This window comes from Magallana gigas, chromosome 4 (assembly GCF_963853765.1).
Source record: "Magallana gigas chromosome 4, xbMagGiga1.1, whole genome shotgun sequence".
Classification (NCBI taxonomy): Eukaryota; Metazoa; Mollusca; class Bivalvia; order Ostreida; family Ostreidae; genus Magallana; species Magallana gigas.
This window is the reverse complement of record NC_088856.1, coordinates 37,419,895-37,437,744: the sequence shown is the minus strand read 5'-3', so window position 1 is coordinate 37,437,744 and position 17,850 is coordinate 37,419,895. Positions and strand designations below refer to the sequence as shown.

General features: G+C 32.2%; 1 protein-coding gene and 2 long non-coding RNA genes across 3 annotated transcripts in view; 2 read left to right on the top strand and 1 right to left on the bottom strand.

The window, feature by feature from the left end:
• Positions 1–16,932, top strand: part of LOC117683048 (battenin) — a 108,401-nt gene extending 91,469 nt beyond the window's left edge. Inside the window, exons 8-15 of the mRNA XM_066082347.1 lie at positions 11,110–11,235; positions 12,192–12,298; positions 13,165–13,214; positions 13,484–13,552; positions 13,943–13,998; positions 14,098–14,191; positions 15,441–15,581; positions 16,055–16,932. Of these exons, the coding sequence (XP_065938419.1) occupies positions 11,110–11,235; positions 12,192–12,298; positions 13,165–13,214; positions 13,484–13,552; positions 13,943–13,998; positions 14,098–14,191; positions 15,441–15,581; positions 16,055–16,183 (772 nt within the window). The 3' untranslated portion in view covers positions 16,184–16,932. The remainder of the gene's footprint in view (positions 1–11,109; positions 11,236–12,191; positions 12,299–13,164; positions 13,215–13,483; positions 13,553–13,942; positions 13,999–14,097; positions 14,192–15,440; positions 15,582–16,054) is intronic.
• LOC136274751 (uncharacterized) lies at positions 1,402–5,815 on the bottom strand. Its single transcript, XR_010713172.1, has 3 exons — positions 5,736–5,815; positions 4,961–5,329; positions 1,402–4,339 (listed from the first exon to the last, which is right to left on the bottom strand). It is a non-coding gene; the product is annotated as an uncharacterized lncRNA (long non-coding RNA).
• Positions 8,282–11,049, top strand: LOC136274758 (uncharacterized). Its single transcript, XR_010713176.1, has 5 exons — positions 8,282–8,676; positions 9,127–9,216; positions 9,893–10,026; positions 10,158–10,249; positions 10,866–11,049. It is a non-coding gene; the product is annotated as an uncharacterized lncRNA (long non-coding RNA).
• Positions 16,933–17,850: the final 918 nt, after the last annotated feature.

Sequence of the window (17,850 nt, the reverse complement as noted above, 5' to 3'; positions counted from 1 at the left end):
TCCTTGAATGTGCCTATATTCTAAAACTTTTGAATTTAAAAAAAAATAAAAATAAAACCAATATATCAAACGAGCACAATAAATTATTAGCTTTTAATGGCGAATTTCATCATTTTGTTTTAACAGTGTCGCTCTGGGAATCACCAAAAAATGTCGATTCATCAAAGAGGAGGGCGAACAGTTCCAGTAAATCGGGACAAGAAAATTACCGTCCTATGAATAGTAAAACATTTTCTTTTGCACAAGTTGGACTCAATTTTGATGATACCATTCTTGTTCTAGAATTTGACTAGTCCTTTAGAATTTTTTGTTGACCTGAATGTCTGAATCGCGATCGTCTCAATTTTGACTACTTGCTCATAGATGAATGGCACATTAACCTTCAATTTAAAGTTTCACATTTAAGATGCACATTTCTTGTATTATAAAAATATTTTCTTGATAGATTAAAACTTGCAAAAATTGTCAAATTCGTCGTTTTAAATTGATAAAATTTGAACATTCATTAACGCTTGCAAATGTATATGTATTTGGGAAGTTAATCATGAAAAATTACAACTGAAAAGTAAGCATGTGCATTGTTCAGATAGTTATTATTGGTTCATGTTTTGATTGGTCTACATGTAGATTTCATTACTAATCTATAATAACTGTGTTTATGAGAGAGAGAGAGAGAGAAAGAGAGAGGGAGAGAGAGAGAGATATGTTAAATAATTTTTGGGCTTAATTTTTTTTTCATTAACAAACTTTATTTTATATTCCTGTTTTTACAAGATGGTATTGCGTCGTCTGAAGGAGTAGTTCACAGAAAAAAAACAGTCTGGATGAGGCTAAAGAGGGACAACTCTGCTTGTCCTTAAAATGCTGAGATGAAATATTTCTGCTAGACATTTACTTTTCCCTGTTTGTACAGCGCGCGCGCGCCACTGCACGAAAAAAACCCTTTTATGACATTTAATAGTTTACAAAATATTTACAGAAGTCTTTCATCGCCTTTCAATTACCAAAAGGTGACCTTCTGCCTTTTATAGTATAAAAGTTGTGTAAAAGTTGATATTTCATTATCTGTTATAAACTGAAAGATCACCTTTCAACTTTTACATTTGCAAGATGGCCAAAATTTGACATTTTTTCAACTTTTGTATTTCAAATTGTTGATTTTTTCACATATCAATCAATCTTTTTTCATATATTGTTTGCAGATACCGATACATGTAACTCTGACAAATAATTTAATCTACAGTCATGATCTCGAACTTAAAAGCCTTGCCATTAATTAAACAACACAAACAATATGAGGTCTTTTTGCAGTTAAATATTTAATCATAATCAAACTAAAATGCCAATTTTGTTTTTTTTTTATTTATAATAAGTATACACATATTGTTTAAGGTACCTCACTACATCTTCACTTATAACTTTTAAGACACTGCGTCACAAGCTGGCGATTAAAATGTTTTGTTAAACTGTTGATATCTTTCGAGTGGGTTGTATATCGTCTTAGCTCAGTGGTTAAAGTATTGGGCTTCTGGACCACAGATCATGAGTTCGAATCCGCCTGGAGCTTTTGTTCATGGTAACTGAATTTAATTTTTGAAAATGTAATTTTTCATCCAAAATCGCAGATTTTTTGCCTATTAGACTTAAACACTTCTTATCTATAATGATATCTATCATAATCAAGTAAATTCCTGCTGATTTGAGGAAATATTTCACGGTGTAGTGATCCACCTTAACAAAAAAGTGTCAAAAATATGCTAGAGTATGCCGTAATTGTAACCCTCATAATAACAAAATAATTAGAAAATTTACACGATGTATCGTTCTCTTGGGCAAACTACAATAACACCTTTTCCCATGAGGATATCTGTTGCATACACAAACTTGCTTTTAATTCGATGTACAGGTATAAACATCGAAGGACCCTCCTGTTCATATTGCCTTCTATACCGCACTTCTACTGGCTTCCCGAAATAATATCTGATTGAATCATCAAAACCTTTGAACCAAGTAACCTTTGCTAAAATATGACTCTTAACTGTTCCATTCATAATTATGGAATGCTCCAGAAAATTTACTATTTGGCCTGGATGGGGACTTAGATCACTGCATGTGTGCGATAGCTGACCATTACCTATGGACCAGAAGGCTAATATAAATGATGACCTAATGCTTCGACTATTTTTCGAGCCCAAAACAGACCCATTCATATACAACTCATTTCCTAGTTTTACGGATGTGCACAATTGAAAATTTTCATTGCCATACAAAAATGAATACATCTTATGAAGTCTATTTGATTCAATTTCTGATAAAGATCCATTTTTGAATTTTTTCACAAAAATACCCTCATCTGTACTCCAGTCTACAGATAAGATAGATGACTGAACTGAAGCCTTTTCAACAACACTAAAGCTTGCTGGGTTTTTACACTGTTGAAATAATGTTCCACGTGCATTTTTTTTGCGGCAATTTACAAACATCAGATGGACAGCAAAAATTTCCTATTTTTTCTTGAATTTTTAACAAATCATTTTCATTCAAAATTAATTTAGTTTTCCAAACGCTTATCTATGTTTTGCTGTACCAAGGAATAAATTATGCATGGGATCAATGGGAGTCATTCTAACTGGATCAAAGTAATCTAGATCTAACAGACAAGAGACACGGACCCCATGTTTTTTCTCAAGTGCCTCTTTCTCAGCTTTTGTTGAGAATTTAGCAATTTTTCCACAAAATTCTATGATGGTCATTGTTTCTTGCAGGCCATGACTCCTATCAAAGCCACCAAATGTTTTTTCTCCTACCATACCTGGAAAGTTTTTTTTCACACTTATTGCACCCTAAATTTGCCATATGACCATAGAAACCACATAATTTTCGACTTGCAGGAACGTCGCATCCAACACATAGAAGTGCCAATCTAAATCTTTTATATTGATTTCTTGAGTTTCTTGATTTGATCATAAACCCATCGTGCCAAGCCTTGTTTAATTCATTAACTAATGGCTGTAGGAATGAGTTAGTAGGGGATTCTTTCTTCATATCGGGTATGATACCAATCAAAATAATATTTTCTCTTTTAAATCTTTCTTCTCTTGGTATATTTAAGAATGAAATATAGATTGCACCGACTGAATAATTAGTGTGCTTAAATGGTTGAAACCAGTCCACATTTAACATTAATGCATAATTACCTTCTTGGGTCAAAAAGTCATGTTTTCTACCATTGAAATCTTTCCAGATATTTCCATCATAAACATTTAGCATCATACTATCTTGAGTATGTCTTTTCCTCCACATTTCACATTTATCCTCAAAATGTTCACGATTAACCAAGATTTCAAGTGAGGACTTTAGTGTTTTATAACAATATACTTTATATGGCACAAAATTTGGAGAATCTGTTTCAGATATGTCTTTTAGAAGTGGTTCATTACAGGGTCTATGCATGTATGCCAGTTTGTGATTTGGAAAAAAAATGTGGTTGCAAAGTTTTGATTGCTTTTTACCTTCAATATTTAAAACACAGTCCTCAAGAATGTACAACTTATAACACTTTTTACATACAACATACCTTAAAAATTGATTTTTTTTACTGTCTTTATACTTGACATTGCATAAACATTTTTGGGAAAAACTCTGACTAAAGTTTCAAGTCTGAGTGAATATTTGCATAAAAACTGAAAAACTGTTGAAAATAGTTTTACTGCAGCATCTGATATGAAATATATAGACTGCCAAAGAATCAAAATTGTACATATTAACTGCGTCAAAAAGTTACTACACTCATCAACAGACACAACATCATTTTCTTCTTCGTCAGTGGAAGATAAAACAATTGAGTCGTATTCACTACTATCAAAGCTTTCATCAGTCATCTCTAAGTTAATATAAAAAAAGGCTTTGGCATCATCATCATCTATATTGTCACAGATATTGTTTAACTGATCATGATGTGATCTTTTAGAAACATAATTTTCATAGGTAATGCTATTATTTTCACTTGGAAAATTCAAATTAGTATCACTGTCACTGGAATGTACTTGTAGTTGAACTTTTTCATTTTGAATTAATGTACTTTCCTCATGGTCAATTGATAGAAAATTGACAAAGGTACAATTTGTGACATGGCGACGATAATGTCTGTCCGAAAGCTCCAACTTACACTTGTTACAAACTTTACGAGGGCGTTTTTGAGCAGATGCCATTTTTAGGGTAACCAAAATATATAAAATCTTATTAATATATTCATATCATCATTAACTGAAGAAAGTTCAATGTGACAATTATCTGCGATGGTCCTGGTGATCCGGTAATTTGTATTTGATGTAGTGATCTGCAAAGCAAAAGGAGAAACCTTATGTAAAAAAAAGTTCATTTTAATAACCATCAGCATGATTTAGATAGTTTTATATAAATTTTATCTGCCGTTCAAATGAAAACTAAGTACTTATTAAGGAAAAATTAGCACTATTGGTCACCTCTCCAGATCTGCCAGGTTTGAGGATTAACACCTCTCCATGACAAGCTGGTATGAGGATCACACACATGATTAATATATCAGACATTAAATAAAGTATATTAATTTGATTATAAGTTTAATAAAACATTATCGAAAACTTAGTACTTATAAAGAAATAGTAAACACTATTGGTCACCTCTCCAAATCTGCCAGGTTAGAGGATTAACACCTCTCCATGACAAGCTGGTATGAGGATCACACACATGTACATATCAAAAGTCCATATGTTTTACAGCTCATTTCAATAGCTATTTATAAATAAAAATAAAAATTGATCATGAAATCATGTTACTTAATTATTATTTGATATTAAAAGCCCAGATAACCATTTCTGGAAGAAAAAAACCATCATTATTCATATATCAGACTAGCATAGTGATTAAACACACTGCAGTGACAACTTTTCTATTAGTATACATGTATTTACCATCTTACCCCATTAGCGACTTTCTCTGTCCTCAATAGCAGCTAGCTACTCTTTTCTTTAACATGGTGTACTCCATAAATCTTACATACAGGGGATCTGACGTAAATGTAATCAGGGGTCTGTCTTCTGTTGCCTTTGATTTTGTTACTATCGATGACGAGTCTGATGAATTTGAAGATGTCAATGATGGTGACAGGGAAGATCCTGAAGATGATGAAGATGATGACTTAATGTACGGACAGGATGAGGCATTGCAACAATTATATTGTGATATGTAATATTTTTTTTCAGCTTCTGCTTCTTACGTCGTTTTTCTTCACGCTTCTTTTGCCTATATATACTTCTTTCTATTTTCAGCAATATGTTTGCCCATGTTCCTTAAAGAATAAAATTTACATGATATTATATTTTCAATTTTTAGTGATATTAAACCTATAATTCACATGTGTAATAGATATATAGATATGTCTTAGTAGTGTGTGTACACACAACTGATATATATAGTAATACATTAAGGAAAGAACCTAATCAAGCTATCCACACAGCAATCAAATAATAAATCATAGTTACATGTATACATAAACATCTAAGAACAATTTGTATCACAGTAAATTATATAATTATAGCACTATTTATAACACAAACTGCTCCCCTTCAACCCCCCCCCCCCCTTATCCCCAGAAACACACACACTCACATCATTAAATGACATTGTATTACGTATAATTCAGTCCTTCCAAAATTATTTTTAAAAATTACATTCTTTCATAAAATACAAATTACCTTTTAAAGTGAGGTAGGCATGATGAAAATCTCAGCAAAATTTAAATCCACAGATAAAATGGCATTAGCCTAGCTGGCTTGGAACATACTAAAGAACTGAAATACTAATGACCTGAAAGACCTGAAATTTTATATAAATGATACTTTTATAAGATTTTAGTCAAATAAAATTATTTTATGGGGGTTTAAATCATATTTCCAGGTATAATTTTGTTTAAAAAAATATCATAATGATCAGTTATTCAAGCAGAAATATGAAAGACCTGAAAATTTGAATTGACCTGAAAATTTCAAATGACCTGAAATTTTATATAATTGATATAAATGATACTTTTATAAGATTTTGGTCAAATGAAATTATTTTGTGGGGGTTTACATCATATTTCCAGATTTCCAATTGTGTTGAAAAATATTATAATGAGCTGTTATTTACGCAGAAATATGAAAGACCTGAAAATTTGAATTGACCTGAAATTTTCAAATGACCTGAAATTTTAAATGATTGATACATTTCTATGTTCTGTGTCAATTTTAATGTCTATTGTTGAGTTTTTATCATATTTCCAGGTATATGTGTGTTAAAATATATCATACCGATCAATTATTTATACAGGAATACTAAAGACCTTAAAATTTGAATCGCCATGGAACTGAATATTAACTGACCAGAAATATATAATTGATACATTTGTATATTCTTGGTAAATTTTAATGTATATTAGTGCGTTTTTATCCTATTTCCAGGTATATATGTGTTGAAATATATCATTAAATAGCACCATTATCGGTTATTTACGCAGAAGTGCGATCCCCATCTAAAGTTGGAATTGACCTGAAAATTTTAGATTACCTGAAATTTTTATGCAAAAGATACGTTGTTCTGAGTCAAATTAGATGACAACAGTTCATGTCTTTATTTATATTCACATGTATATACACCTCCTTTCATATCTGTGTCTGATCGAGTTCCATTGAGGGCTTCTGGGAGGAGATAATGCTGGACATTCGGGGAAGACTGCAATATAACTGTTTATATGTTATATGAAGCATTCACCCATTGCACATTTGTCCTAACTCCCAGCTAGATATTACAAAGAAAGGAGACTAACATGATAGGCCCCCGGGGAGCTAACACCGTTATTATATAATGCATTGATTGAAATGTTGCAATATGTACAGTCACTTGAATTTTTGCAAGTTTCTTTTAAATTCAAACTGCACTTATTTGACAATTACGCCATTATGATTATCTAAGGGAAAATACAAAAGTGAAAGAGTTAAAGATATATGGAATATCTTGTTTAATTTTGATTAAGTCATGTGTAATTATTCACTGTTTCGGTTCATTAAAGTTGTGTATACACTATACAGGTAAATATGAATGGGGTGTAATACCCTCCTCCCCTCAATTACAGATTAACCCCTTTGTTTGCCACCTAACGGGACTAGCCAATGTGTATTCTAAATAAACACAACCAAACTGAAATCACAAATAGAGTCAACAAAATTGTAATGAATCATTAAAGTTTATATATTGTTATTAATTACCTAATAGTTAGAAATTAACATATTTTTCACTGTATTCAATAAATATTGGACCCACAAATATTGAAGTTATATATATATTTTTTTGACATAGGGTGTATTGCATTTTGAATAATATAAAAGACTGTAAATTCAATTGACTTTATATAGTGTATTATATATTAAGTAAGGTAAGTATAGCCCCATCCTTTGGGAGGTTTAAAACCACTTGTGCTCAAGCGTACAACCCAAGACAGATCGCTTGTACGTGCACATGCTGGTATAGAATAGGACATCATGCACTGTGTATAACCAAAGACAGAGTAGGACCCTTTATATTTAAAAAAAATGTTTAGTGTTAGAATGTGAACTACCCTGGAAAGGCCTAACCTCAGGCATTTGTGTTTTAAACATGGGCTGTTAGATGACCTACATAACTACACCATCACAAAATATCAGGTCAGCCCAAATTTTCAGGTCAATTCAAATATTCAGGCTTTTCATATTCCTGTGTAAATAATATATTTTAACACTTATATACCTGGAAATATAATAAAAACTCACAAATAGACATTAAAACTGACACAGAACTTAGAAATGTATCAATTATATATAATTTCAGGTCAGCTCAAATTTTCAGGTCAATTCAAATTTTAAGGTCTTTCGTACTCCTGCATAAATAATTGATCAGTATGATATATTTTAACACTTATATACCTGGAAATATGATTAAAAACTCACAAATAGACATTAAAACTGACACAGAACTTAGAAATGTATCAATTATATAAAATTTCAGGTCATCTCAAATTTTCAGGTCAATTCAAATTTTCAGGTCTTTCATATTTCTGCTTGAATAACTGATCATTATGATATTTTTTTTAAACAAAATTATACCTGGAAATATGATTTAAACACCCACAAAATAACTTCATTTGACTAAAATCTTGTAAAAGTATCATTTATATAAAATTTCAGGTCTTTCAGGTCATTAGTATTTCAGGTCTTTAGTACGTCCCAGCTGGCTTTCAGATGATGGGGGTTTCAGAAGGGGGGCCCTGCATACCAATGTTTCATCTCCAAATTTCCGGCCAAACCCTTTTTCTTGCGCGGGAATTTGATTGCGGGTAAAACCACATCAGAGATACATGTAGGAGCAGAACATCTAACAGCATCAGTTTAGCTTTCAACATTTTACTTATATTTTAAAACCAAAATGTCTCAGCGCTGTGATTCTGACTCGAATGGCATTAATTTTGACGGGAAAAGCGTGGAAGAATCTGGTCCTTCGACGTCAACCTCAGCCAGTACTAGTCTGTATCGCCCGCCATCCAAACGCCAAAAGGTAGCTCGTCGGTTGCCGGTTGACTTCGACTCCACTACAGAGGAAGAGCAAGAGGACGAGGTGGATTTTCAGGTAAACCTAACTTTAACATATTTGATATTTACCCGAACACACAGCTTACAAAATGTTGCTACGTTGTACAATATATTCGTGTTGGAAATGTGATGCTTCCCCGAACACACAGCTTACAAAATTTTGCTACTCTGTACAATATATTCGTGTTGGAAATGTGATGCTTCCCCGCGCTGCGCCGTGATTCAGTTTGTTCGAGGAATCTCGGGTTAATCAGATGTTTTTGCTGAAAGTTTATTTTCGAATTATATTTATGCATTGCAACAAATACAACCATCAGTTTTCTTGTAAGAACTAATTTTTAAAAGTAAACAAAGTATTGTCGTAAACAATCGCGTTCCAACTTGTACCTTTTACACCTTTTCTAGCTTATAAAATACGAAAACAAACACTCGGAAAAAATAGTTGCGAGGTGTTCCGAATGTTTTCTACTTTCACTTGTACTTTCAGACAACAGACCGAGGTCAGAACCATCAACACCAACTGAGTTAAATCACTCGAGGATCCGGACTAACAATGACACTCCAGTCCACAGTGAAGGTATGTGTGCTAACGTGTAGGCGCATAGGCGTCGGAACCGGGGGGGGGGGGGGCTAGGAGGGGCTTAGCCCCCCACTTTTTTGGCAAAGTTATACCTAACCATTAGAAACATAGAATGATATAGGGTTCAGCCCCCCCCCCCCACTTTTTCTGGCAGGAAAGATTATTGTTCCCAAATTTACCTTGACGGATTGAGAAGTTAGATTTAGAAGCATGCTAGCCCCCCCCCCCGCCACGGATTAGGAATTTTAGATTTTGGGAAAAAAAATTTGGGTAAGTAATTTTTTTTTTGTGTTGGAAGTATAGGTATACTCCCCCCCCCCCCCCCCCCCCCCCCCAGGATTAGGATTTCCATGATTTTGGGAATTACTTTTTTCTCAAAATTTCTGAGGATTAGTCTAGCCCCCCCACTTTCAATTTGCTTCCGACGCCAGTGAGGCGTATATTCTATAATGCTTTATGTTACACTGCACAGGAACCGATTGGGGGGGAGGGGGGGGGTCCACTCTGTCATTATCAAATTATAATTAAAAACATAAAATGTAAAGTAATCAAAGTACATGCTGTATGATACAAATCAAACATTAATGAACATTTAAGCATGTTGGTTTTAATTTTAAGTTTTTACCAATATTAAGAAAGATATTATATCTGGTTGTTTTTATTTCAAATACAGCATTGAGAAGCATGCTTAAAACTGTGCTAGATCAACAAGCAGAGATCTTGGAGAGGCTGAAAAGAGTTGAAAAGAGAGAAGATGAAAGAGAAAGTAAAAAAGATGAGCAGATCTATGTACCCCCTAGTGTTCGGGTATGCATGTATATATCAATACATTTATAGGCTTTCAATTTAATTATTCTGCATGCATGTAATGAGTTCAGTCAATCAATTTTTAAAACACAATTAAAATGTAAAAGTTGTTTACATGTTTTTTTTAACAGGCATTGTGAAAGTGAAAATGAGGCAATGTCTAACCACATCATGACATTTGTAAAAGGTTGGAACACAAATGTCCAAGAAAAGGTCATTCAGTGTAAGTTAAAATATATATATATCTATAAATATTAGAGAGGTTGAGATTTCAAACGTGTACGGGTACATGTACGTGAATTAGGGGAACCACCTAATATCTTCGCGAATTACGTCATCAGTTTTTGTGACGACATGGTTTCTACAAGTTCTCTAATCTTGTAGAGTGTCGTCTACACGTAAGTACAAATGTGTAGCTTTTTACAACAAATAAAATCTTTTTGATGAGTGAATGTATTCTTGTGATACATTTATAGATTTTTAAGCTTCATTTGCATGACTGTCACAATTGATAAGAAATTTACCATTTATTTGGAATTAACTAAATAAATTCATGTCACAAAACTGCGTCGATTTACGTACACATTTATATCCTACAAGTTAAGAAATCTCAACTGATAAATTACAAAAACGTGTACGTGTACGTGTAGTTTTAACACACGTACGCATACCCGTACACGTACGTTTTAAATCTCACTGCAGTTTAATTATGCTAATATATAATTTCACTGCAGTTTATTTCTGTTAAGAATTACGATTGTGAAAAATTGAGGTGTGTGTGTAAACATGTGTTTAACTTTAACATACAAATGAAAACAATTTTTTTAATACTTAACTAGGTGACTAAAAAGATACTATACCACCAAAACACAAGAAGCTGTCTTGCAACAAAAAGACAAGCTGCAAGACCAGAAAAGAAAGAGAGTAGTCTATGAGAGAAAGAAGGAGATATGTGCACTGTATCCATTAATTGACATTTTTAAAGATATTTGAGCTTAAGTATCTATCTAAAAATAGTATACAATTATTGCTGGGGTTTTTTTTCAATCAGTCTACTGAATATAACAATATTCCTTGTTTTAGGAATGTTATATCAGCGTACTCGTCGGGAACTGGTGGCGCTGGGATATTTGGTGCTCTGTCGGCCGGTCTGTCACCTAGAAAGACGTTACTTGTGATGACTATCATACCTGCCCTCATGTTTATCAGGTAATTTATTCACAGGAACAGATAGTGTATATTTATGTTATAATTGTATTTGCAGTGACATATAGGCCCAATGGGCCGGGTGTTTCATTATGTATTTTGTATAACATTTTGTAATTGTTATAACACATGTCACTATAATAAATTATTTACTTACTTACTTACTTACTTAATGTATAACCTAATATATACACAGGTAGAGGTAATGTATAATTAATCCAATACTGTGGAATCATCATTTTCGTGGGGGACCAATGTTGTGGCTTTTGTGGGTAACCCATGCCCACAAATTTACATCACCTCGAACATATACACAATTGTTTGTTGAATAATTATTAAAATTATCTCGATTTCACTACCAACGAAATTTACGTCCCCATGAACCAGGAAAACTTTGGCTACCCTCAAACATTGACCCCCATAAATAAATATGATTCCACAGTATATTCAGAGGTACAGGTAATAGGTAATGTATAACCTAATATATAAATACAATGTCAGGTACATATGGTATAGCGTGTAGTGTCTGGGCAGAAATCCAATGTTCTGATAACTTTTTTTATTAAACTTCCTCCTTACTATTGAACATCCTTGTGGCAAGATAAAGACTTCATGTGGATCAAAGATATTGATTAAGTTCAAGGTCACATTGATTAAAAAAATTGGTGAGGGTTGGCTATTGTTTAATAGGACCACGATTGTTTACAGGTTGTTTAAAAGTGATATCAGTTGTCCGTGCAATTACAAGATAAAGGGAATAACTAGGTTTTATGCTTCCTGTTACTAATTTCAATGCCCCATATTTTGTTCAGACAAAATCTCATACTATTATTCTCTCTCTCTCTCTCTCTCTCTCTCTCTCTCTCTCTCTCTCTCTCTCTCTCAATAACCCTCGACAGAAATGAAATCTATTAATCTAATATCAATCAATACGAACAAGCCATTTAATTCTGTTTCAGCTTCTTTATTGTGATAAAGAAACCTAGACAGTTCTATCAAAAAGAATACATTGTCAAATACAGTGAGGACACCAGTAGTCTGCTGAAAGAATCAGAAGATGCAGATGGTAAGCGAATCCACCATCTTGATTTTAAGAAATCACATTCTTGAGAGATATATTGTAAAGTTAACCTGATCAAGAGTTTTGTGTTATCACTGCTTGCGAATATTAATTGTTGCTTACAATTATTAACTTCTTTACGTAAAAAAAAATATGTAAATTGATTGCATGGTCATGTACATGTACTTGTTTGTTTGCATTCATCGCCTTGGTTTAGATTTTGGCCATCTTCACTAGCCAAGGGTTTTCAATCCACTTCTCTTTCTACTTCACATTAGGGGAGAAGCAGATTCAAAACTCTTGCAAGCAAGGATTGTTTTAGTCGGCTGTTTACAAAATTTAATATTAAATGATGAGTAAATAGCTGCTGTGTATACAGTCCACCGTCAAATCTGCATATACATATTGTAGATACAGGATTCAGTTCATCGCTTCATCAAATAAAGAAGATAGAGTAAATCTATTACTAGATCGAATAGTATTGCAAAATTGATGGGTTAGCATAAAACATTGAAATAAAGACATATACATACAGGAAATGTTAACATTTTGCTGATTATTGATTGATGTTACATGTGCATGTATTACATAAGGAATAAGGAATCATTCTTTAAGTATTATGAGGTGATAATTTTGGTCGGGGCGTGATCAAATCCAATAAAGCCCGAAAGGCTTTATGATAAATTTGATCACGCCCCGACCGAAATTATCACCTCATAATATTGAAAGAATGATTCCTTATTACTTATATTTATATAATTTTAAACCATCGTACGATTTAATATTTGAATATAATTAAGCAAACCACACTGGCGCCTCAGTTTGGCTTCATTTAAAGTTATGGGTTATTTAATACTTTAGTTCTTTTTCAGATAAAATAAAAGGAAGATTAACATTGAAAGAAAAATTACTCCTTTTAAAAGTAAGTCATTTGAAATTATACAATGTCGTGTTCTTGCTATGTGTACAATAATTTAGCAAGAAATGGAATATGAGGTGACCTAATCAAATGGCCTTGAATACAAGTCATAGGGCAAACATCAAACATCCAGATGAAAAAAAGATGAATATAATTTGAAGAAATTTTAAAATCGGAATAATTTTAATTTATGACTGAATATTATGTATATATAACGTGCATGATTGTCTGTGTATTACTTACTATCATTCAAACAGCTGTTTTATTTATAGCCACTGATGAAATACATGATACCTCTGTGTTTAGTGTACATCGCTGAATACTTTATTAATCAGGGATTAGTAAGTACATTTAAATATACTTTGAAACTTCTCCACACAGCTGGAAACCAAAAAAATTATTTCACATAAACCAGGTTTTTAACTACGGTATAAATGTTTTATGACAAAATGCAAAGCAAAAATGTTGTTAATGCACTTTAAAAAAAAAAAATACTTTTAAACTTCTCCATGCAGCTTTGAAACCAAAAAAGTTATTTCTCTTAAACCAGTATTCAATTTTTTTTAAAATTATAATTATATTATGTATTATGACAAAATGCAATGAACAATTTTTGTTTAAAAGCGCTTTAAGCCTCAATAAGGTTTTAAATGACGGATAACTCTGTGCCTTGTAAGTGTTTTTTTAACCATTTTGCTGTTCAATAAAATGATGGTAATTGAATATTTCAGTATGAACTTCTGTATTTTAATCACATTTGGCTCTCTGAGAAAGAACAGTATAGATGGTAAGTGTTTTGATCATTTCCCAAAATTTGGAATTAAATCGTCATACAAGAAAAAGCAGTACCAGGTTAGTTTTATATGACTGTTTCTTATGTCGATAGGTATCAAGTGGACTACCAGTTAGGCGTGTTCATCTCCAGGTCATCTGTCAATGTGTTCAAAATCAACAAACTGTGGACTCTTCCAGTGTTACAGGTACAGAGAGAGAGAGAGAGAGAGAGAGAGAGAGAGAGGAGTAGTTACAAAGAGAGAGAGGGTATATATAGTTACAAAGAGAGAGAGAGAGATAGAGAGAGAGAGAGAGATAGGGTAGTTACAAAGAGAGAGAGGGTAGTTACAAAGAGAGAGAGAGAGAGATAGAGAGAGATAGATAGGGTAGTTACAAAGAGAGAGAGAGGGGTAGTTACAAATAGAGAGAGAGAGCGGGAGATTAGGGTAGGAATAGAAAGAGAGGTACATAAAGAAAGAGATAGATCTCTAAAGAGATGCACAAAGAAGATGTTTTCGGAATGAGAGAGAACAAAATAAATGTGAGCAAGAAGTAAAGGAATGTGAGCAAAGCACCAACAAAGAGAGGACAAATAGGGGGTAGGAAGGAGACAATTTATGTGATAAAACTATATCTGAGTTTGGCTTTTTTCTTTGAAGATGGCAACATTAATTTTTTGTACATCTTAAGTTTGTATACGTCAATGAGTTAATTATTTCCAGTTCAAGCTGCATGGCCTGATTTTTTCGCTATTACATTTATTATTGATAAAAAAATTTCCTTATAAGCCAATTATCTTAGAAAGTTATAGACTTTCGCCTATTTACACCAGCAGAGTCGGTCTCTTTTCAAAGTAAATAAAATAATTTCTTTATAGGCATACAAAAAACAAACCAAACTGCATCATGGTAATGTTTAGAAAAGGGAACCATTTGGTTTTGTAACTGGAATGATCAGGTTTATTCAACCCACATGATATGCATTGATTGTCCACAAAAAAAACTTCAGAAATATAAGTGAACAAAATGTACACAGGTTTTTTTTTCTTTTGATTTGCTAAAACATTTTGACCTTTATTTATAGCGATGTCAAAGTCGTAATACAATCATTCATGTAGCCGCCTAAATTTTAATTTGTGATAAAACAACGTGGTACCTTTGTTTCGTTCGTTTTTAAAATAAAATTTGTACATCATTTATATCATTGTAATATGGCTTAACTGACCAAAAAAAAAACTACTGCAAGTCTTTTATTAATTATTATACACATATTTAGCATAACCATTGTTTAAAAGCGGTCACAAAATTTGATATAAAATTGGACCAATTAGCTTTAAAAGGGAACACATCAACTATTTAAAATACATGTACTTTGTCGGAGGCTCATGAAACTGTGCTTACAAATTAAGAGATAACAAACCATTTAGACTTTTAAATTCAATTTGGTTTTTTGCAGTGTGTTAATGTTGCAATACTCACAGCCCAAGTCTTTCTGCGGTTCATCCCCAATATCTGGATCATCTTCGCCCTTGTCCTGTTTGAGGGACTTTTGGGGGGAGCCGCCTTTGTCAATACGTTCTACAAGATCTCAGAGGATGTAAGTACATGTATATAGTACTTCTAAATGCTGGTCAACTTTGTTATAGGTATTTTTGATTAAAATTATATTGCGGATATAATTCTTTTATTTGTGGTACTTTAGTGTCAAGATGCGATTTCAGTGGATCAGATATTTAGTGGTGCACATTGTTTAGAAGCATGCTCAAGAAAGAGACGACAAAATTAGATTTACAAAGAAAGAGCAAAACCAATGTTTTTTTAATAAAGAAAAATAATGCATTATTTTTATCTTTATAATGTAATTTTCCAATTAAATATTCTTCATAGTTTAAATGAGACATAATTATGATTTATTCTATTTTCAAAGTAACACAACGTTTGAGAATTATAAGGCATATAAATTATAAACAAACAGCATTGAAAGTGCCTCAGTAAACTTGAACCAGGGTTTTTATGTTTTGAAAGTTAATAATGATATGTTTTTATTTCATTTTGAGGTTTCTATTACAGATTGAGGCAGAATTCAAGGAATTTAGCCTGGCAGCTGCTACTATTGCTGACTCCGTGGGAATTTCTATCGCTGGTGCGATCTCCATTCCAGCTCACAACCATATATGTTCACTCAATCTTAAAATGTGAATGTCTCCTGTATATTGTATAAAAATGATGACTGTATGGACATTTTCCAACACTTTGTTAGTGCTAACCATAATTAATTTCTATATACTTAAAAGACAACAAGTATTTTAATTTGATGGCATATAATTTTGTTCGAATGTCATGATAAGTCTGCCCTTCTCTCTTCCCTTCTATACCCTGAAAGGGATACTACATGCACAAATACATGCTGGAATTTTAAATCTTTTAGAAATAGTCTGTGATGAAATGTCAATATTTCTCTTAAATATCAAGGTTAAGTTGCTATGAATATTCAAAGGCTTGTGTGTGTGTTGCTAAAATGTATAAAATAATTTTGAATGATGATCATTTGTTAAATGGATATTTAATTTTGAAATATTTATGCAGCATGTAAGTGTATAAGCTCCAAATGCAAAGTACATAATATTTGACTATATTAAGAAAGATAACTCTTTGCAGAATAAATGACTAATTTATAGAGAATGTTTTAACATTGATATGTGCAATTATCTGTGAAACAGATGTAAAAACTTCGTCTTAAATTGTCAGATTAAAACGTTAACTGTACATTCAAATGGATTATTAAATCCAACATGTTCATCAAATTTAGGTAGCAAGGTCTTGTATTTTTGAGAATAGAAAATTTAGTTATAAAATTATCATAAAATGTTTGATATAATTTTCTTCTTCTGACTTAAACTCTGTTTTTTATTCTTAGTTCACCACAAATTCCTTTTTAAAAAAAAGGAATTAGTTAATTTTTACGTTGTTAATATACAAAACATGTACATGTAATACATGTGAAAATGTACGTGTATATGTGAAAATGTTATGTGCAAAAACTCTTTTGTATTGAATTAAATTATATTCATGTTCATGCTTAATTTATTTCCATAAAAAGTGCCAAAAAATGCAAATCTAATACATTTATGATTTATTTTTACTTCCAGTTATTTTATCTGCATGAAAGAGAACAATCACACCTCAGTATTGAAGATATTTTGAATGTTTGATTTAATTTGAATATCATGACTTAATTTATTGTATCAGTTCTTTAAATTAGAACACATGTAAGAGCATCATATTCTTAAACATTTTTTTAATTAAAACATTAAAATGCTTTTTTTTCGGTAGTGCATGAGAGTATGAAGGTACATGTAGCAGGCATTGCAGAAAAAATACATTAACTGTGTTATATATTCCTTTGGGCTTCACAAGATTTGATCACGAGATCAACCAAGTTTATATCCCACTGAAGGTTATAAACAGAGTTTATTAAGTTTACCATCACACATGGTCATTTTACGCATAACTACAACGATAAAGGTTTTTATCTATATTAAGAATGACTGCGTATTATACTTGATGTAGCGCCTCAAGCATATTACTTCAATATGTCGTATATTTGTCATTGCGGCTGGTTTGTCTGTTTGTATTAAGTTTTCTTCACTTAATTTGTGTAACACTCGGCTACTTAAAGATTGTCTATGCTGTCCACATATAACCAATATGGAAAACAATTGACACATATTGGGGTAAAAAAAAACCACCCAAAATTTAAATATCACCGAAATCTTATAATCTAGATTAGCATTTTAAAATTTGTTACCGGCCACCAGATGACACGGGAGCGTATTTGGCGTCTACATTTATTGGGAAAAAAAATT